General features: G+C 28.8%; 1 protein-coding gene across 1 annotated transcript in view; it reads left to right on the top strand.

Moving 5' to 3' along the window:
• Positions 1-8,292: 8,292 nt before the first annotated feature.
• The window catches only part of LOC117180564 (helix-loop-helix protein delilah), a 24,231-nt gene continuing 8,927 nt past the window's right edge, over positions 8,293-23,596 (top strand). Inside the window, exons 1-3 of the mRNA XM_033373059.1 lie at positions 8,293-8,340; positions 14,165-14,306; positions 17,045-17,245. Of these exons, the coding sequence (XP_033228950.1) occupies positions 8,293-8,340; positions 14,165-14,306; positions 17,045-17,245 (391 nt within the window). The remainder of the gene's footprint in view (positions 8,341-14,164; positions 14,307-17,044; positions 17,246-23,596) is intronic.

Here is a 23,596-nt window from a genome sequence, read left to right as displayed (position 1 = left end):
GTCTTTTAATATATGATTATCCACTGGAGGGAGGTTTCCCCTAATTGAATATTCTTTTTTCCTCCAAAATTTATATGCTAAGTTTGTTTCTTTTACCTAAATTCTGAATCGTATTGGAATTTTCGGATGTGTGCGATAGGATAAAAACGAATTCTTTTTCATTCAAAATGGTCTTTATCACTTTTGTATTTACCCAACTCAGAAAGGCACACGCCTTTGAAGATCACTCAACCTCAAAGTTGGTCATCGCTTTGCCATTCTTCGTTCAGTTTGCTCCGTTTTACATTCCTTTATAGTAGCCCCCTTCATTAGTATTTCCATCGAAAGAGCTTCTATTATATTCCATCGTCTGTACATCCATTTTTATCCCGATATCCCAGCGACTCTCATACTTATGCAAATTCCGGTGTGTCAGGGGTGACCCTTCAAAATTTAGCCCCATCCCATCCACTTTCACGGGAAAGGGATTAGCTGCGGATTGCATAACATTAAAACGACGAGAGGATAACGATTTTCATAATTCAATTATCACTCAAGTGCCTTTCAGGGCCCTGAGGAATTTATTATATCAATTTTAGACTACCGGCCCCAGCGGTGTCATTTTCAACCCTCGTACCCAGAAAGCTTTTAAGTCAGGAAGTTTATAATTTAGAAATAATTGTTTTGAATTTCACAATGTTTCATTTTTTATATATAAAAGGATTAACGTCAGAATTAAAGAATTTACTTAAATATGATTTTTAAAGAAAACACTTGAGTTTTCCACAAAATAATTAAATTTTGAACCTAACAAGTTCAATTCTTAACAAAAAATGTAATAGTGGATATACCAACCAAAAAGATGAAATTTCATTTTGAAGAAATGAATTTTAAAACCATAAAGACGAATTTTCAACAAATAGATATTTTTCAATCATTCAAACCCTCAAAAAAAGTAAAATAAATTTCAATAAAGTAGTTCAAATTTTACTCACAAAGTTGATTTTTCAGCTAAAAATAATCAGTTTTCAACAAAAAGTTTAAACTTTCAACAGAATTTTCAATTAAAAATATGAAACTTCAATAGAAAAATTATTTATTAAAAATGTGGTTCAATACAATTTTTCAAACAAGTGCAATCCTTAAGAAAGTAAAATGATTTTAGTTTGACTTTTATGTATTAAAATATGAGTTTTAAGATATCGCTGTACATTGTCTGCGAAGATGCTTGAAATTTCATCTACAAATGACGAATTTTCATCCTACAAATGGACTTTTTTGAAATTGTTGAATTTTTGGATAAACTTCCGAAAAGCGGATATGCCCGATTTCTTCAAACTGCGTATGCCTATGTATTTTGATGCGCTGATTATGAATATAATAGTGAGAATTGGCGCAAATTTGATTTTCATGTTGAAATTATCAAAAAACCATAAAAATTATGGTTTTTTGAGTTGATCTCAGCTAATATACAAAATTTAAAAAAATGTTTGGAATAAAAGTTGTAAATCTTATCGAAATACACATTTTTTATTCCAAGCCTTTTTTTATAGGAAGGATTGTTTCCAAGAAACTCCGCTAAATGAAAGTGACAGAAATCTATAATCCTATGAGGCGTTGGAAAAGGGGTAGGGGTGTGATCTTACATTATGTTTGTGACCAGTCACAGGAGTGCCTTCCTGCCCCCACGGGACGTTGGAAAAGGGAAAGGGATGTGATCTTAAATTATTTCTATGACCAGGCACAGGGTGCCCCCCCGGAGGGGGGCGTTGGAAAAGGGGCAGGGATGTGACCTTACATTATTTTTATGACCAGTCACAGGGGTGCCTTCTCGCCACCCATGGCGCATTGGAGAAGGGCAGGGATTTGATCTTACATTATTTCTATAACCAGTCACAGGGGTGCCTTCCCACACCCCACAGAGCGTTGGAAAAGGGGCAGAGATAATCAAATCTAAAAAAAATATGCTCTTCAAAATAATCCAACCTTCTCGCGGTGAAGAGCGTGAGTATGCAATAGGCCGAAACTAATAGATTTATCACTGATGTTCTGGGAAATTACCATTCCCATAAAAAAATGCTGGCAACAAAAAATGTGTATTTGGATGAGATCTACAACTTTTATTTGATACATTTTTTTCAATGTTGCATATTAGCTGAGATAAACTTAAAAACCCATTATTTTTATGGTTTCTTGGTGATTTCACCATGAAAATCAAATTTGCACCAATTTTCACTATCATATTCGTAATCATCACGTTAAACTACAGAAGTATACGAAGTGCGAAGAAAATCGGGCATATCCCCTTTTCGGAAGTACACCCCCCTTTTCCAACAGCACATTTTCTACCAAGATACTTGGATTTTCAATAAAAAGATTAATTTTTAACCAGAAAGGAGGACTTTTGACAAAATTGTTGAGTTTTTAACCAAACGGTTAAATTTTTATCCAAGAAAGATGCAATTTCTACTAAAATAGATAAGTTTTAAAGTCAAAAAGACAAATTTGAAAAAAAAATGGTTGAAGTTTTAACCAAAAAGTATGACTTTTGAATAAAACTGTTCGAATTTCAAGTCAAAAATTACATTTTTATTGAAGAAAATGCAATTCCTACTAATATTAATTGATTTTTAAATTAAAACAAACAAAAATTTTTTTTTAATAGTTAGATTATCATCCAAAAAAAATTTCATTTGACTTTCCAATACAGAAATATAAATTTTATTCCAAAAATAAATTTTCTACGATGATCTTTGAATTTTCAAACCAAAAAGACGATTCTTCAACAAAACAGTTGAATTTTGTTTTATACACACAATTGTTGATTCTTTCAATAAATAATACAATTTGTAACTAAAAAATCATCTTTAGGCGGAAGAAGCTGCAAATAAAATGAATATAAATATAAATACTTGACAAATAAATTACGGAATCTGGGTTATTTTTTATTTTTTTAAACAATTTCATTATTTATGTAAGAAAAGTATAAAATTATTTTTAGCAAGGTTAAATAAAACTAAAAATGTTTGCATCTTGCGCTTTTTCGAACGACGAACCGTTTGCAATGTACAGCGTTATAAACAAATGAGTTTTTTTTTTAATTGACATATTTGCTCCGTGTTACCTCAGAATCTACTGCTCAGAAAACCTTGAGACTAGTACTCTGTCTATATCGAGGATAGATCTTTTGAAAGGAAAAAAAAATATACCGATCGAATAAAACAATATGATTATCTTCGGTAGCATTTTCGTTACCTGGCCCTTATTGATTACAAATATTGTTATTTACAGAAACATTCAGTTAACATAATTGATAAAACTTGAATCAATTTTTTAAATTTTCATATATTTCCAAAAGTGTGTGTATCTATTTCTTTTGATCTGTGTACATGTATTAACATTATTCCCTTTTGCACTGTGATAATATATATGATTATATTACTTAAAAATATATTTATATATAAACAATTTATAACATATTTTTAGTTAGGTAACAGAAATTGAAAAAAAAACTAAATCGCTGTGATCACTTGAGCGAAATTTGACTGTACTCCTTACCTTTATTTTATGATCATTACTCTATTGAGCTTGATATGTACTTCTCCAGGTTAAGATGCTATTTATAAACTTTAATACAATAGGCAGTGAGTTTAATATTTAAGTGAAAAAACGCTTATCATTGTGACTGCACATTTTTTTAATAACTTGAAAAGTTGTGGATTGTGGGGGAGCGAAGATTCATGAAAAATATATTGTTTATCACGCTGTGAGTAAATAATGGCTGGTCGTATGAGAAAATATCATGAAAGTGAAAAGTTTTATCTTGTGTTATATATTAATAAAAAAATTAATAAAGAATCGATTTTCTTATTGAGCTTTTTTATTAATAACAACAGCCATAAACAATAAGGTTCAGGTATCCAAAATGCAACCCAAGATAATTATAATGTTTACGGTAAAATTAACCATATAACAAAAGGTAGTCACTAATAAATTTAAAATTGTGATTTTTAGAGTAGCGTATATTTATAAAAAATACATTGCCTATAAGACCGTGAACAAATAATCGCTCGTCATACGAGAAAATGTCACACACGTGAAAAGCTTGATCATTTGTCAAGGATTAATAAAAAAATGGTAGTTAAATCTGATTATTAAGTCATTATTTGTATAAATTGTTATAAACAATTTAGCAAGAGAGATTATAAACAATAAATTATGTTATTAATAGTAGATAAAGGTTTCGCAACAATTTGAAGCAATATTATGACACTGGTTGGTTTGGATGATTTTTATTATTAAACAAAGAGTGTAAATGATTTCCTCTTAAAAATAGGTATCTATTGTCCATATATACAGTGTACAAGTTTTAAATTTTGCTAAACAATAGATTCTGAGGCAAATATAGCAATTTTATTAAAAAATCATTTGTTTATAATGCTGTACATTGCAATCGGTTTCTTGTACGCAAAAAGTGCAACATGCAAAAAAGTTTTGGTTTTGTTCAACCTAGCTAAAGATGATTTTATAATTTTTTGTGTAGATAAATAATTAAATTGTGTGCAAAATTGTTTGAAGAAAAATTGACCCAGGTTTCGAAAACCTACCCAAGATATTCGTAATCAGAGGACTTTTTTCACCTTTTGAAAAAGAGTAATCTTAGGGAGCTATCAGTGCATAAAGAAGTTTTGATGGTGTCAGGATTAATATTTATTTAAAATATAAGGGGACTTAAATTACGTAATAGCTCAAGGGGGAAGGGGTCGAGAGATTTCGTTATGATTTGTTACGGAAGAAGTGTGGATCCTTCATTCATGTGCGACATTTTTGGAAACTCGGAAATGAAACAAATAACTTACAGTAATTGTATAGGAATTTAATATGAATTTAACTCTAATAAGCGTCAAAGAAACCTAATAACTGGAAGAAAATCTAGCCAAGGACCATTTTTAAAAAAAGTCTGGGGATTTTATTGATCAGGCAAAAGTTAGGAATTTATAGAAAAAAAATCTTTTAAAAATGAAGGAATTTCTATAACTTTTAATAACTGTCAAACAGAATGAATTAAAAAAATTGTAATTTAAATTTTAAATTGTTCTATTCCGTTTATAGCAGATTGTGGGTTAAAAATTTCAAAATTCAACTGTTTTGTTGACAAATCGTCTTTTGTGTTTGAAAATTCAAAGATTTTCATAGAAAATTTATTTTTTTAATAACATTCTCATTTTGTTATTGAAAAGTCAACTGAAATATTTTTCCGATGAAAATTCCACTTTTTTTTATTTAATAATTAATCTATTTTCCCAGAAATTCTATGTTGCTTAAATAAAAATTTAACTGTTTTGTTGAAAATTTAACAATTTTGTTAAAAAGTCATGCCTTTATATATATTTTAGTAGACACTGCATCTTTCTTGGATAAAAATGCAACTGGTTGCTTGAAAATTTAACTGATTTGTTGAAAATTCAACTATGTCGTAGAAAATCGGGGAATTTGAAAAATGTAGTCCCATGCCTTATTATTTCTAAATATATACCATTAAGTATGATCAGTTATAGGGGCGAGGGGGGGGGGGGGGGGGGGGATCTTGTATGTGAAAAGTAAAACTTTCTAGTTATTTTAATAATATGATAATATGAGAAAGCAAACTTACACGAAACAAGGTGTAGTTCAAAGTAAAAAATTGTGCAGTGAAAAGTAGACTTTATTTTCTGGGCAAAATTTCCCATTGTTTTGGCTAATAATTTTAAAGGACAGTGAAACTCTTCTATAGTTCCAATTTAGGGGTTGACGGTGTTTTACCTACCTGCGGGGCGGCGTCAATTCTCGGAAGGGCTACAGAAGGGAGGGCTATTGAAGGGTTTCAATGTATTAGGAAAACCTTCAATTTTTATTTAAACTATTATTCTTTAGCATATAATTCATTAAAATTCTGATTTATTTTTTGCAGGCGTCACAGAATGTTCTCTATTCCCTTCTTTCCCCCTTTTCCACGTTTTCCCACTTAAATGTGAACTTAAAAGAAATTGATTATTTTGCTGAAAAATACTTCTTCTAATAGGAATTAGCATTTTAACTAAAAATGTAATTATTACATTCTTGATTGAAAATTCATCTTTTCTAGTTTATGATTTCACTATTTCATTCAAAATTGATGCTTTTTAGGTGAAAATTTGACTGTTCGATTGAAGGCCTATGGATTTTAATGCTTTTTTTATGGAAAATTAATCTTTTTGTTTGAAAATTCAAGAAATTTTTAGCATTTTAAATTTATTGTATATTATAGTACCTACATTCATTTTATTTAAAAGAATTTATTCCCATATTTTTAATATTTTAATCAATGAATTGCATTAAAACTGTTTTATCAGTTGAAATCCTTAGTATTGGTTTAATTAGTTGAATTTTTACTAATTCCGATTTAGAGAGTACACTTCTCGCATAATAATCAGATAATAACTCGTAATAATGCGTGATAACGCATAATTTCCGCATAGTAGAATTTTCGTTTACGATGTTTTTTGTTGCATTTTTCCATACTAGATTCTCCAAACTGTACAAAAATCAAGTGTTATTTTCACGTCAAAAGAAATAATTTGTGGAGTTGCAATTATTATAAAAAATAAGTAAAAACTAAAAAAACAACCTTCTAAATAGACTTTGAAATCAAACGTTTCTACAATTATTTCAAGCACTCCTAATTTTCTATAGTCCTACTTTTAAATTTATCTGAATTTATACAATTTTGATCGTATTCTGGAATTCTAATTTAATCGTGTTTTAATCGTGTTTGCTTGGAAGTTCAACTAATTCGTTCTTGATGCAACTGTTTGGTTAAAATATCATTTTCTGTTTTTAAACATTCGTTTTTGGCTTCAAAATTCATCTTTTTGGTAGCAAAATAAAGTGTTTGATAAAATTTATTCTTTTTAATGAAGGATTCAATTTTTTTAAATATCTTTCTTAGTTGAAAATTCTACTATTCGGTTTAAAATTGATCTTCCTTGATTGAAAATTGATCTGATTAGTTGAGGATTCAATTTTTTAAGCCGTTTTCTTCAAATTTAAATAAACTGTTTAAAAATTTGTCTTTTGGTAGAAAATTAATCGCTTATGGTAAAAAAGTAATTTTTCTTGGTTCAAAAATATCTTTTTTGTGGAAAATACACTTTTTGGGATGAAAACTCAGCTTTTTTTAAAGAATTATTTTCTTTGGCATGAAAATTCAACTGTTTTTTTTTTAATGCATAAACTCATCTTTTTTAGTCAAAAACTCAATTGATTTGTTAAAAATTAGTCCTTCTGGATTGAAATTCCCTTTTGAACTAATTTTTTGCAAATTCTTCACTTTTGATTGAAGAATTCATCTAATAGGCTAAAAAATCGTATTTTTTGTTTGATTACAACTCGTTAAAATTTTCTAGATTGAAAATTGACCTATTTAGTTGAGGATTCAACTTTTCTTTTTAAATCTGTTTTTTTAATTTTGATTCCACTAGTTGGAAATTCGTCTTTTAGCAGAAAATTAATTGTTTATGGTAAAAACCGTAATTTTTCTTAGTTGAAAATTAACTTTATTAGTTAAAAATTCTACTTTTTAAGATTAAAATGCATCTTTGTAGGTTAAAAATTCAAACTATTTTGATAAACTCACCTTTCTTTGTCTAAATTTGAACTATTTTGTTAATAATTCGTCATTTTGGATTGGAAATTCTTCTTCAACTAATTTTTTTGAAATTTCTTTTCTCTTGCTTGAAAGTTAAACTATTTGGTTTTTGATACAACTTTTTGGTTGAAATATAATTTTGTGTTTAAAATTTTTCTTTTTGACTTTGAAAATTCAATTTTTTTTATAGATAATTTTTTTCTTTGAAACCCTATTTCATCAGTATGCAGAGAATTTTGGGCTACCTTACTTATCAAGTTGAAGAAGGGGGGTAAAAACAGAAGGTCGTCGGCGAGGGATGAGGGGGAGTCAAAAATATTTTAAATTTGGTAACATAGTTTACGGACGATCCCTTAGTTCCATTTGACGGTGAATGCATTTAAATGGATTAAAGAGCCGTCACTGGTGAAGATGAGTGAGGTAAATGTATCGATAGATATGTATGAGAACCCCTGGGAGAACACCTGAATACTTAATAAACGGATAAAATGAACATTATTAAAGTCTGTCTGTGGCCGATTTACATCTTTTTCAACGTCAAGTTCCTTAGTCACACGTGAAATTTTAAGAGGTGTGCATGGTGTATCCCATAAGCTGGAACATCTCCAGGTTTCGTGATAAACGGAAGGGAGTTTTAAGTTTTCCAAATGGACCACAGCCAACAAGATTACCAGGGCAAATTTTGCAAAAACGAGGTACCAGATTGATACAAATAACGAAAAAAATTAGTTAATTTAAAAATATTTTTCGAAGAAAGAACAGCTTGCAAATTAAAGAAATAAAAAGACTTTACTTTGAAGAGAAAACAAATGTTATTATTTTGAAATTATTTTTGAAACCATTGCAACTGAAGAAGTGTGCATGTATACCATAAGCTAGAACATTTCCAAGTTTTTTGATAGGCGGAAGGGATATTAATTTTCTAAATGCACCTCTAATAGAAGGAACTGGGAAAAACCATTTTTCAAAAAGTGGGTACCAGATTGACACAAATAAAAAAAAACTTTTAATTTGAAAATAATTTCCGAGATGAGGTTACCTTGATTTCATATTAAGGAGATAAAAGGACTTCAATTTAAGATAAAACAAATTACATTCTTTTGAAATTATTTTGGAAACTATTAGAAATTTCCTGAATCTGAGGGGTCATTTTTTAAGTTCTGGAACATTCTTTGTCAGCTTTCGATTAACAAAACAGTTTTGCATAGCTTAGGAGCGATGAAAATTTAAAAAATTATTGAAATAAAATTTGGCACTTCAATTGCAATTTTAATAACAAAGGCTTTCATTGATTGTTTATGATAACGGCTTGAGATTTCGATACGGCGTTCACAAGTATGACGTCAATCCAATACTTTTAACAAAATAAGATTTTCATATTTCGAATTTTTTAATAGAATATATGAGCCAAATTTAGTTAATTATTATATTTAGCTATAAATTCTTTTCTTAATTAATGGTTCCTTTAAAAATTGAATTTCGCTTAATATATTTTAAGTGATGATCATATTTTTATTTTCTTATTCATTTTTTATCTGGACAATTTTGATATTCTTTTAATTCGGGATTTTTAAATTCGGTAATATTATAATTTGTCATAAATTTTATTATTCGTGAATTTTCAAAATTTGGGCATTTTAAATTGTCAGGAATGTGATAAATGCGGGAATTTCGAATGTTTTCTTTTTTGTGAATTTTAGAGTGTCGAGTATTTTATTTGTCAGAATTTTTCAGTCGTCCAATTTATAAAAATCCATACAAATGTTTTGCAAATCTTCCTACTTTTCCATAATATGAATTTTTCAAATTAAAAAATAAGTTAAAATTTGTAGGGTGGTATGAAAATTTTTCTATTATGTTCAAACCTTTCTAAATCCTTCAAAAGCTTCGAAATGTTATTGTGAAATCTTCAAAGTTTTAAATTATTTTTGAAATTTTTTCAAAACTTCTAAATATCGTTGAAAATGATTTGCATTTTTCTTAAGAATGTTTTAAAATGCTGCAAAATTTAAAAAACTGCCTTACAATCTTGAAGATTCTTTTTCAACAATTCTGGAAAACTTTTAAACGGAATTAAAATCTTTTCAGATATTCTTTTTGAATAAAATAATATTATTTTGAGGCGACTCTTGAGCAAATGTTGTTATCCTCTTGAAACATTTCATAATCTTTAAAAACCTTCAAAACGCTTTTCAAATTTCGAATAAGTTTTGAAAAAAAATTCAACTTATGTAAATCTTTTAAAGTCATATCCATTTTTTTAATCCTGAAAATTTAAATACATTCATTGAAAAAAATTCCAGATTCTTTTTCGACAATTTGCAAATTTTTTTAAATGTTCTAAAGTACTTCTAAATTTTATATAAACTTAACTTTTCAAAATAAGAATTCATTTTTAATTTTCCGAGGAATCTGATAATTTTTTCCTAATTATTATTTCAATCGTTCTCAAGTATGACGCTACCGCGATAGTATCAACGAAATAAGATCTCAATATTTTGAATGAACCCGATTTAATTGAAAATCCAGGTAAATAGAATTTTTAGTTTGTTCAAAATAAAAAATAAATATGGAATCCCATGAACATTTTAAAATTAAAATTAAAATAATGAGTCAGGCGGTTTTGGAAAAAATGGATGTTTGAATTCAATTACTGAGAAATGAAGAAAATTTCATAAGATTATACGGTGAATATTGGTAAACATTGTTTTGTAATAAATTTTTTTATTAAATGTGGTAGTCTGTCACTCCATGAATATTTTAAGATGAAGATGAAAAAAATGGGAGTGGATTTTTTTTAAACACGATTTTTATATTTCATTATTAAGAAATGAAGTAATATTTATAAGATTAAATAGTAAATATTTGTAAGCTTTTTGTTCAGTAGATATTGTTAATGAATGTGGTGTCAAACATTTTAAGATGAATATTAAAATAATCAGAGGGACGCTTTTTTCAAATTAGCTTCATTTCTTTAATTAACATGGAATCACAAAATTATATTAAGTTAAACTATTTTATTATGGTGGTATAAAATTTTCCTTGCTTGAAATTGTTGAATTTTAAATCATACATTTGAAAATGAAATCCATTAGAGAAATCATAAAAAACCTTATGTGAACTGTAAAACATTTATGCTTTTAAATACTCTGGTGCGGTCAAATTAAATCTGCTAAATTATCAAATGAATTATTGAAAATATTATACATATTTTATATTAGTGTTTTTCGCTGGAAATGAGTATTTTTTAAACGAATTTTAAAATAAAATCATTAAGTTTTTAAGAAGACGTAATATTTCTAAAAATTGTAGTCGTGTTAGTTTTTTTCCATTCGAAATTAGTATTTTCAAACAAAAATGACCATCATCAACTTTTTCGTCGATTACTATATTAGTATTTGTAATAAGAAATAATTCGATTGCAAAGAATATTTCCCCAGTTTGATGGGTTTTCACAGGAAGTTCATTATTTTAAACAAAAATCATTCAAAATTTAAGATACTAGAGTAAATCAAATTTTAAACTAAACTTTACGAAATTCTTGAAACTTAAAACAATAATCTGATGATCAAAGTTCGAAAACAAACGCCTAAATTTCTCCATCCAAATTAAAAGAAAAACAAATAAGAAAAGAGGAAAGAAAAAGAAGACAACCACCAAATCCCGTTTTTTATTTTCGCTTTTGTATATATTTTTTTCAACCCATAAATTTGATCATTGGTATCTTGTTTTTTTTTATTTCCCAGAATCTTTTAGTTAAAAATCATTAGATGTCAAAGGAGATTTACAATTCAGAACATTTCTTTGTTATGCTATGTTATGTTAGTGTTTTTCGTTGGAAATTTGTATTTTTTAACAAAATATCATAATCAATGTTATTAAAAATTCATTAGATTTTAAAGTTGAGTATTTTGCGGAAATATCGATATAGGTTCCAAACAGGTTTTACACCATTTTTGAAGACTTTAACTTGATTTTAAGATTTTTTTCTGTAAACCGGTTTCTTTAAACAAAAATAATTAAATCTAAAAAAAATATTTATACTATGAAGCCATTTTTTTGTTCTTTTAGAGTTTTTCATTAGGAATTTGTATTTTTAATGTAAAAAATCATAAGATTTCTCAAATTATCATTCAGTCATTAAATTCGCCACTTTTGTTCGAAGTTTGAATTGTTGGAATCTTATAGCAGAAATTAATACTTTTGATACGAAATCATTGAATTTTGAAGAGAAATATTTTTGAACCGTTTTTGTTTACAGAACATGGATATATAGATTCCAAAGATTCTTTAACAATCTTAAATGACTTTTTATGTTATATTAGCGTTTTGAATTTAAAATGGCTATTGGTAATAAAAAATGGTTAAATTTTAAATACTATTTTCAATATTTTACAATAATAGGTAACGTTAGGACTTTTTACCAGTAAGATTATATTAAACAAAAATCATCTGACTTACGCTTTAGGATATTTTAAGTGTTTTTCTTCCGAAATTTGTATTTCTTGATAAAAATCAAACGGTTTAATTGTCTATACAAATATATTATATATTAATTCTAAATTTAAGATATCAATTTTCACCTATTATCAAAAATACTGTCTTTCTTTTATATTACTTTAATAGATACTACGAAATACAAAAATGTTGTCTTAATATTAATTTGATATTTTAATTTAAAAATTACGTGAGACAACAAAATAATAATAGCGCGCGTGTTTTTAAAAATAGTATGTTAAAATATCTAAAAAAATACAGTTAAGTACATTTAAAGTACTTAAAACATTAGTCTTTTTCTTCTCCTATTTTATCCCGTATTTTTGCGAAAAAATTCCACTTTTCTCCATTTTTGAGAAAATTATGCGATGTGAAGTCTATATTTGGCGAAAAGTTTCCTAAAGAAAAATTGACGAATAAATTTGGAACAAACATTTGCTGTATACTTTTATAAAAATTTCTATGTTTATTAGTAATAATATACAAAAATCGACTATTCTCAAAAAGCTCCCGACTGATTATTTTCATTTACATCCTAAAATGTCCGTCAGATGTGATATTACCATTAACAATCAAAAAATACCATTTACTTTCAACTTTCATTGCGAGCGCGCGGCTCGCTTCGCTCGCAAGTTTGAGCGCACCTAAGGCGCGCGACGGTTGAATCTCGCGCTTCGCGCTCTATAATGGGTTACCTTGCGCTTCGCGCTCGAATATTTATTCTTTGAATTTGGAATGCTTGAAAAAAGCTTTATCAAAAAGATCTCTTTTAGATGGCCGTATTTATATGCGTCTTCATATTCTGAATTGTCTACTTAATTAACTATAGTCAAATATTAAGTTTCTCAAAGCTCTGTAGGCTTTGAGGTACACATTCTCATTGTGATACTCGCGCTGCGCGCTCGATTTCCAACAGACAGTTCCAAACAGGTTTTGTTGGATTTTTTTCTTGTAACTTTCGTCGTTTTTCCACACATTTTTTTTATTTTATTTTTTTTTCAACGTTATTTTTCACGAATAAAACAAAAAGTACGCGTGTTATCAAGAAGTGATTCTCAACGAAATTGTAGATCTTTTTTGGGATAACCATTTTTGTTAATTCATCTTTTTTCGAATCCTACATACTTTGTCCACAAAATGGAATTTTTTATTTTCCATTATTATTCGTGCAATAAAAATTTGAATTTTCGATTTTTGAAGAAAATCGAAAAATTGGTTATGATAATCTTGTAGGGCTTTCAAAAAGAAATGTTTTTCTTCTCTTGACTTTTTTCATATCGTGCGTTTTTCGGCTACAAATTTTGATTTTCGGTTGATTAAAACAATTTTTTTAATGCTATAACTCTGAGAATTTTCTTTTTATTGAAAAAGTTATTAGAATAAATTATATGTTCTTATTAATACTATAAATATCCGTACATCGAATTTGCAAATTCTGAAAAAGTGGTCTCAAAAATTTTCAAAATGCGCTCACTTTTTGAATTTGTATCAAAAATAGCTGGTTCACGAACTCGTCCTTTCTTTTAGGACCTAAAAAAAGTATGCCGAAGATGAATTTGATTCATTAATTTTTTCGAGAGTTATCGTGTTTACGGACGGACGGACGGACGGCCGGACGGACAGACAGACAGACAAAAGTCATCGTGAAAACCTGATATTCGGATTCAGGGGGTCTCGAAACGTGGAGATCTGTTGAAAAAGTGTGATGTCAAATTTCCGACAATTCTAATACTTTCTCAATCATAAATGATGAGAATGTAACTAGTTCAACCGCACCGTGGAATATTAAATTAGAACCAATAAAAAACACGATTGATGTCGAAATTCGATGATAACATTTCTGATGTTTATAGTGTTCTAATTTAAAAAAAGCAGTGAGCCAAGTTTTTACCGAAGCTTTGGCAGTCTTATAAAAGAATTAGTTTCTCCTAAAACTTTGTAAATATTCAGAATTGATAATAAAAATGTGACAAAGTATCAAAATTTTTTCAATCCATTCACAAGATTATAAATAAATTTTAGTCGCACAAAGACTGTAACGATGAAGATTATTCACAACCTCGAGTTCTGCTTGACCTGGATGAAAATTCGAAACAGCAACAAGTACTTAACCAACAGGATTCAAGTTCTTCCTCGTCTCATTTTGATGTGGTTCAGCGACTCGGTAAATAAATTGTAGTAAAAATATTAAATATACTTATGTTAGTTATTTATCATAATGAAAGTTTTAAATATACGAAAAACTGAGAATAATAGTACAAGGGATCAAGATAAATAGAAAATCAAGAAAAAAATTACAGGGATCACGACGATTTACAACACTTTAATTTTAGGTAAAAAGGGGGATTAAAAGGGATTAAAATCATTTATTATTTTTATTAATTTTTTTAGCTAGATTTCAAAATCTGTCAAAACTTCAGCACTTTCTACAGATAAAAATACATCTGAAAAACATTAGAGAAGATCAAAGACTTAAAAATAAACAAACAACAGAATTAAAAACATGCTTGTGCTTGCATTTATTAAATGTATTTTTATTAGTGGATAGATTTTTATTCCTTATTTATAATCATTTTTTTCAGTGTATTATTTCCAGTACAAAACACTTAGTCATTCAAAGTATGTTTTTACGTAAGCAAAATAGAAATAATTTTAAAAACACAGAGATGACTATCTAAAAAAATTTGAAATAAGTTTTGCGTATTTTATTACATATGACGATGGTTTTGTTAAAAATGATTTATTTCATTCCTTTCTGAAAAATTTTAAACAAAAACATTCTCTAACAAAATTTCAAACTTTCTTGCTTAGTTATTTATCCGAAACACCACAGTTCCTCCCCTATTTCCTTCTTTTTCTCGTTTTTCTACTTAATGCGAACTGAATTAATAGAATCCAATAATAAAACTAAACTATTTTTGGTTCAAAATTCTTCTTTTTTTTGCGTTTTGTTGAAAAGTCTAATATTATTTTTTTCTTCTGAAAACTCATATTTTGTATGAACAATTTTATTTCATTGAAAATCTAATTCTTTCGTAGAAAATTCAACAATTTTGTTAAAAAGTCATCATTTTGTTTGAAAAGTAACTTTTTTCATAAAAGTTAATAATTTTGGGTTGAAAATTCTCCTTTAATGTAATAAATTTGCCTTTTTGGGTTGAAAATTCGTCAATTTGGTTCAATTTTTTTCATGGCCGCAAGATCATTCTTGATTGGGAAATCAACTATTTTCTTGAAATTTCGTATTTTTGGATTAACTCAAATTTTTTTATTTATATTTAAACTATGAGGCTAAAAATTAAACCAATTTATTTTAAAAAATCATTTTTTGACTAAAAACTCATCATTTGGAGGAAAATTAATTTCTTTGGTTGAAAATTTACCTTTTTTTAATTCTCATTTTTGTGTTAAAAATTCCAAAGTGTAGTGGACTTTTTTTGTCTTTCTGGACTGTAAGTTCTTTTTAATTAAAACATCAACAGTTTTCTTGAAATTTTTCCTTGTTTGGATGAATTCAACTGATTTTGCTGTAAAATTAAAATCTTTCTTGGTGGAAATATCAGCTATCAAATTTTTTGTTGAGAATTTATCTGTTTCTGTTAAAAATCAAACTACTTGGTTAAAAGTCGAACTACATTTTAAAAAATTATTTTTTTGTTTTAAGGTACTTCATTTTCGATGGAAATTCATCTCTTTGATTTAAAAAGGCTCTTTTTTGTTACAAATTCATTCATTTGTATTTCAAATTCCACTATTTTTGTAGGAAAATCAAATATTTGGTTGGAAATTCATCTTTTTCAGATGAATTCAACTGTTTTTTAAATATAATTCAAGTTCATGGTTTAAAGTTGAATTAGGTTTAAAGCAGTTAACATTTTTACTGTTTAAAATCTATAGAGAATTAAACAGTGGCATTTTTACAAAACAAAGAAAAATTATGTTCTACCCAAAGAGATGCATTTTTTAAAGCAAAAAGACAATTTTGAACAAAATAGTTCAACCATCAACCAAAAAAGAGTAATTAGTAAAAAAATAGCTGACAACAAAAACATGCTGAAATTTTGCGAATATTAGACAAAATATTTCAGTTTTTCAACCGAAAACAATTTTACAGTTAAAAAGTAACCAAAATTTCAACAAAATTGCTAGATTTTCAAGTCAAAAAGATGGATTTTATACAAAGGAGTAGAATTTTATACGTGAAAATAATAATTTTTAACAAATATTAATTTCCAACCAAATAGATTCGCATATAATAGAGATACATATTCAGATTAGTATATGAAGAATTTTTAACTGGAATAGTTCAATTTTCAGTAAAAAGAAAAGTTAAAAAACGAATTTTCAACAAAATAGTTACATTTTCAAACAAAGGAAAAAGTTTCAACCTATACGATGAAAATTAAAGTGGAGTAATTAACTTTTCAGTAAAGGAAAGTAATTTTTAATGAAAAAAAAAATTATTTTTAATACAGTAGTTCAACTTTTAAACAAGTAGATGAATTTTCAAATAATGAAGAAGATTTTTAAATAAAAAATGTAATAGCTGATATTTTAACCGAAACAGATTAACTTTTAACCAGCCGATTATATTTATAAACAAAAAAGTTATATTTTCGAGCCAAAACGATGAATTTTGAACCAAATGAATGCTGAATTTTCAACCAAAAAGGATGACCTTTTTAACAAAATTGTTAAATTTTCAACAAAATATCCTATGTAAGAAATGGTTATGCCCCCCCCCCCCCACTTAAGGCAGCATAACAAAATAATTGACCTCCCATCGCCCCCAGAAAAGACTAAGTAATTTATTCACGACCTCAAAAGGAGAAAAGGGAAAAAAAGGGATCCTTGAAAGGTGATCTCTAAAATTAAACGGAAAGTTTTTTCTCGATACTTTAGAAGAGCAATTTACAAGCCGGAAGCAGTCCTTGAAGAGACGCTGGCAAGAATCAGGGTTTGAACAACGTTCACAAACTTCGGATGGTGTAGTTATAATAAGGGTGCCAGAACCTGAAGTGGTAGAACCTCAGTCCAATTTAGAACTGCTTCACCAGACAAGTATTAAACCTGTGCAACGAGAAGCTTCTCAAACAGAGAAAGGTAAGTAGCTTATTTACGTTCTGTCTGTATTATGTCAGTTGCTAATTAGAGCAATTATGCAAGTTCTGTTCAAGTCTCGAAAAGCTCTTTAAACAAAATTAAATATAAACATAAAATTTCAATCGATTATTATTTTTATAAAATATAAAATATTACTAGAAATAATAATTTTTTCCTGATGAAATAATTAAGAGTTTTTTAAACCGTAATATTTGTATCTTAATTTATCAATGTTATTATATTAATTTATTTTATATGTTAATTTTTATAAACGTCGTTTGGTTAATTACAATCATCTCCCGATATAAGCACGGTTTCGGCATAGCTTGTAGCCTTGATCCTGAATCGGAGAATCCAAACGTATCCAGACAGGGTCGCGTGAACCGTTTCTATTTTATTTGGACGCAGGACGTAACCTGACGCATGTCGCAACCTGATGCAATGAATGCGCTGTGAGTGCGGTCCTGAGCACCGCCTCTTTGTCGGGCCCGCGTATCCTCTCATCACGAAATTGAGGAGGCGACCAGTTCTAGAATGATCGTAAACCGAGGATTCTTACGTCGGGAGTTAAGTGTACTTTGATTATATATATACAGTGGATGTTGCATGAGATTGCCAAAGATTTCATGGATTTCACAGATTTTAAATAGATTTTTGTAGATTTTATCGAGAATGCATGAGGTTGCATTGCCCTTACGAAAAAATATTAGAGGAAAATCAGTCAAAGAGTTACTCTGCAGTACAAACTAAAAAGATACATAAATGACATTGCCGCTTAGGTCGACTTTTTCGTTGCCAAGTTTGAGAGAATCACTCCAAGCGGCAATGTCACATATCTGTTTAGTTTGTACGGCAGTACTGTTTCGAAGTGAATTTTGACTAATTCAAATAATGCGGATTTGACAACTGTCAATCAGTCAAATCAGAATCAGAAAGAATCAGAATCAGAAATTTAAGAGTTAAATTTTTAATAAAAAATAAGAAAATTAAAACAAAAAGAATAATTCTCATCCAAAAAAGTAAAATTTTAAGCCGAACAGATCAATTTTCATCAAAGTGATAAATCTTTAACCAAAATATTGAATTTTCAACAAAGTAGTTCAACTTTCAAACAATTACATTATTTACAAAAACAGGCATTTTATGTCAGGAAGATTAATTTTCTTAAATAATAAATTTAATGCTTTCACGAAGATTCATTTTGATAAAAATAGGTATTTCGGCTTCCAATCGTGTTTTTTAAGTTTTTCACACGATTGGAACCTGTAATATCTCTTTTTATCATTACTTTTCTTCTTAAAAATATGAATTACCAAGAAATCACATGAATTTACAAGCAAAAAGTTAGACTTTCAAGAAAAAGAAATTCATTTTCAACCGCACAGATAAATTCCCAACCTAAATAATAAATGATCTACCAAAATAATGGATTTTTAGCAAAGCAGTTCATATTTAAACGTATGCCAATTAAATTTTTTTTTAATTAATTTTCTGCCAGAAAGATTAATTTGCTACCAAAACAATACCAACTTACGAAAAAGAGATAAATCGTTAACCGAACAGTTGCATTTGCATAGAAAAGGCAATTTTCAAACAAAGAAGGAATAATTTAATTTTCACTTAACAAAAATAATTTTCAATTATTAAAAAAACGACTTCATTTTATGTTTCAATTTTAAAACAAAGAGGTGAACTTTAGAGTAAAATCATGAATCTTCCACCGACAAAACTAATTTTTAACAAAGTGGTCAACCAGTTAGTATTTTAAATAATATACAAGAAGTTTCAAAGAAACAGTTGAATTTTTAACTGAAAAAGATTAATTTTCAACCAAAAACAACGACTTTTCAAGAAAGTAGATAAATTATCAAAGACAGGAATATATTTTTAATTAAAATGATAAATTTATTAACAACAACAAACTGAATTCAAAACAAAGAAACTGAATTTTTAACAAAGTAAAAGAACTTTCAACCAAGCAGTTGAATTTTCAAAAACGAAAAAACGAACATTTGAATCAAACAGTTCAATTTGCAATCAAACAGTTGAATCTACAACCAAAAAAATAATTATTTGCCCACAACAAATCCTTTTAAACAAAACTTTTCAAATTTGAATTAATGTATGGGGATTTTTATTTAAAGAATATGAATTATTTACAACATATGTAACGGTTGATATTTCAGTCAAAAACATTTTTCATTTTAAATTAAAAAAACAGTTTGATTTAACTAAAAGATGAATTTTGAACCAAGAAGTAATTTTGAATATTTTTAAGATCAAATTATTTTAAAATCTTTAAAATCGACTAAAACTCTTTGAAATTAGAATTTAAGTTATTTATCCACAATATTTATATATAATAAATTTATGTAAAATATTTCTAAATATGAAAATATAGAGTGCAACTGAAAACATTTCATTATCAATTTTATTGAATTCCACATATCAAAATTAAAAAGCATAGCCGAAATTGTATAAAAATAAAAATTTAACTGAATTATCATGATTGTTACACATAATTTCTGTAATTATCTCCCAAAAAAACTTCTAGATTAAAATAAAAATTTTTCGTAAAATACAACAAATAAATTTGTTAATTAAAGCACTTAACTATGATACTTTAGAATTTTAAGTGTTTCAAAATTTAAATGTTTTCCAATTTGTTGATATATTGTCACAAAACTATGATTTGCACCCAATTAATTTTAAAGCTTTCTTAAATAAAAATTTCATAAACAATTTTTTTTGGAGGTTCTACCGCTTAAAACTTAAACTTTTTAACACATTATAAGTCTTCTTTTTTACGGAGAACCAGAAATTAATAATTAATTTAAAAAGTTCAATTTGTATGTTTCAAAATTTCATAAAATAGCAAATTCGAAACTTTCCATAATTTAAGCAGTATCAATTTTCTGATTCAGGCGTTTCTTTTTTGAATCAATGTGCTTCAAATCTCAAATATTTAAAATTCAAACACTCGAAAATATAAAGAACTTAATTTTATTATTCTTAAAATTTAATTTATTTAAACTATTCAAAATTGGAAAGCCTGCAAACAAATTTTTCCTTCATTTCTCAAAAAATAGATTTTCTATGATTTTAAGAATGGAAACAATTTAATTTCTGATAATGTAATTTCAAATAAAATACATTATTTTTAATTCAAAATATTTGAAACTTAGAAGAATAACTTATTTTCATAATATTTTGTGCATTGAAATTTTCCTTACGATAACTTTTTATTGGGGAAAAGTGTTTAAATTTTTATAAGTGATGGCTTATTTGTTCAGGGAAAAAGTTCTCCACAACTCTACTTTTTATAAATTGAAAATTAAACTTCACTAGGACTGAAATCGTTAAAGTAATATTTTAAAAATGAAACATTTTTCAAACAAATATCTATATTTGCATATATTTTCATATATCTGAATATATTTTATCTATATTTGAAGTTCATTTACTTATTAAAAAAATTGAAAACTGTAGAGTTGCAGGGAATACTTTCCCCCCAAAAAGTCACGATTTATTAAAATTTCACCATTTTTAAAAACTTGGTAAGAAATGAATATATGAATATATGAGTAATATCATTTCAATTCCTAAAATCATAGAAAACTTTATTTTGCAGATGATTTTTGACACGACGCTCTAAAGTCCAGTGACCAGATAGTGACCGTTTCATTCACTGGTTTCGATAGGATAGGGTATATTTTCATCCTTGTTCAATTTCATTTACAGTTTTACGTCAAATTCGACACTATTTTGATCATTGTAGACATGTCTATTCATGTAATTTTTATTTATGCATTTATTAAAAAATTAAGAATCAAATTGTGTGTGCTAAATTTTTTATTTGGTAACACGTGAAAAAAATACAAATAAATAATGATAAAAGTGTAAAAACATAAAAAATAGTATTCAGTTCTATGTCAAATTGTGAATAAATGTGGAAAAAGGATGAAAACATGACCTAGCGGGCCCAGTGAACGGATCGGTTGCGTAATTGTTCCGTTCACGCGGTCCGCTAGATTCCAGATTCGAAAATTCCATGGAATCATTATTTCAAATTTTCAAATTATAAAATCATCTCCAGCGGACTAGAAAAGGCAAGAAATGAAAATCGCATGATCAATAAAGAGGACTGCTTCTTTGTCTGGTCTTCAATTTTTCATCCAGTTTCTTTCGGAAACGAGCATTTTCCTCTTCCAACCTTCTCGTTCTCAGGGCTTGTTCCAAGATAGTTGCTCGCAAATTTCCATGCTGGATCAATCGAATCAAATCAAAGATAACTTCATCCCCCCTAAAATGCTTATTTCTTTTTCTATGTTGAGTAGAGTCATAAGAATTCACATATTTCTTCGTCCTGTGCTTCCTGCAATCGTTTCTTTTAGTCCTTCCAACCCTTTGTCCTCGATCCTTTGTACTTGTTGCGACCGAATACTTCTCGGTCATATTTTCCCTCGGTTTCTTTTTTGCAGCATATTTTCTTCCCAGTAATTGCAAAAAGAAGTCGACCAAAATTTGTTTCAAATACCCGCTCCTCCACCAGGAATTTTTCGTAGAATTCTCGTCTTCAGTACATGTATCAGAATCCCTTTTTTCTCCAATAGAAACTGGTCCGGGATTAACTTTAAGCAATTTTTCTTCAAGTTTAGTACAAATTTCTCGTGTTGGCAAAACTTCAAATGTAGAAGATTCATTTATTTCTTTAGCTTGAGGCTCGATTTCTGTCGGAACTTCTCGATTTTCAGTTTCCAGTTCTCCGGAATGTAATGAACTGTTGTTATCAGTATAAAAAAACGTTGCAACTTCTTCTGACCATTGACTAGCCACAATTTTGTGTTGTTTCATTGTTCTGGAACTCGTATTAATTGAGGATGAATCTTGAGATTTATCAGCTGTGTCGAGGAATATGAGAGCTTTAGGAATCACCCGCATGAATGTCATTTTCTTCCGGGGTTGCGGGGAATGCGGCTCAAAGTACCGTGTGTCGTTCAATCTGATACCTGTTATCAAAATAGGTCCTTTATTTCTCTTATCACGACTCTTGGATTTTTCATTACATGATCAATTACACGTAACCCTAGCGAACCGCATGAATGGAGCGGTTACGCAATTGCGTCACCTAAAGTGACAACATAGTGACCATTCCTTTCAATGGGCCCGCTAAGCCATATTTTCACCTTTTTCACATTTAAGGAGTAAGTGAACAAAACATGATGAATCCATTAGGGATAATTTCTCAGCAATTAGATCAATGCTATATCTCAATGACAGCAGAGACAGAAGACAACTTCAAATATCATATAGAGCAGCGATTCCCAAACTAGTGCCGCCAGCCGATGAGGCTGCCGCCGGCAGGGGGATGCCACCCCGGGCCGGGCAGCCCCCGAGGGGGAAGCCAGTCCAGGCCCAGCCACTCGACAGCCCCCCCCCCCCCGATATGAGGACCCTTTCATTGTCATGAGATTTAAGGATGTTTTAATAACTAAAACCCTAAAAAATATGGCTTAATTCAATTCTAATTATCTGAATCATTTTCCTGGTGCAATTTTAAGAAAAAAGAAAAAAAAGCTTATGAAAATCGGTAAACATTTCGAGTAATTAAGCATATCGTTAAGAACACGTCAAATTACAAGAACTGTCAACTGGCATTGAAGATATTAACAGATTTTCATCAACTTTCTTTTCATTTGCTTAAAATTAGATTAGAAAATTGACTCAACTAATTAAAATTTAATTTATTGGCATATTAATGTATTTTAATTTTTCTCAACCGGTTCTAATTCTCTCGCGTGAAGCATAGTGTGTCAAGCAGTGAAGCAGTCAAGTGTCCCCCCTTGGCGGCAGGGTATTGTGAAAAAATGTGAAGGTGGAGGCCCTGCCACTCCCCAGAAAGTGCATAAAAAATTGGGAATCACTGATATAGATTAGCGATTCCCAAACTGCTACCCTGGGCAGGGTGCCTACCCGGCGGAAGGGGGATGCCACCCCGGGCCGGGTAGCTCGGTAGACTCCAAGGGAGGGTCCCCGCTGTGAGCATGGGACTATTTTTTCTTGACCTAGCATGAATGCCTTTCACTGTTCTGAAATTGAGACTTGTTACAATAACTGAAGTTATGAAGGTATGACACAATTAAATTTAAATGAGCTGAATCAATTTCGTGATATAATTTTAGAAATATGGAAAAACAGTTCATAAAAATCGGTTAATATTTTCACTATATTTGTCGAAGAAAATACATAATGAATACGAGGGTGGATTGATAAGTTTCCGGCCTGACCAAGAGATGGCGCCACTAGGCCTACCTTGAGGTGGCGTTCTATAGTACCATCCTTAGATAGCTT

This window comes from Belonocnema kinseyi, chromosome 9, assembly GCF_010883055.1.
Source record: "Belonocnema kinseyi isolate 2016_QV_RU_SX_M_011 chromosome 9, B_treatae_v1, whole genome shotgun sequence".
In the NCBI taxonomy this organism is placed as follows: domain Eukaryota; kingdom Metazoa; phylum Arthropoda; class Insecta; order Hymenoptera; family Cynipidae; genus Belonocnema; species Belonocnema kinseyi.
This window is presented reverse-complemented; position numbering and strand designations above follow the sequence as displayed.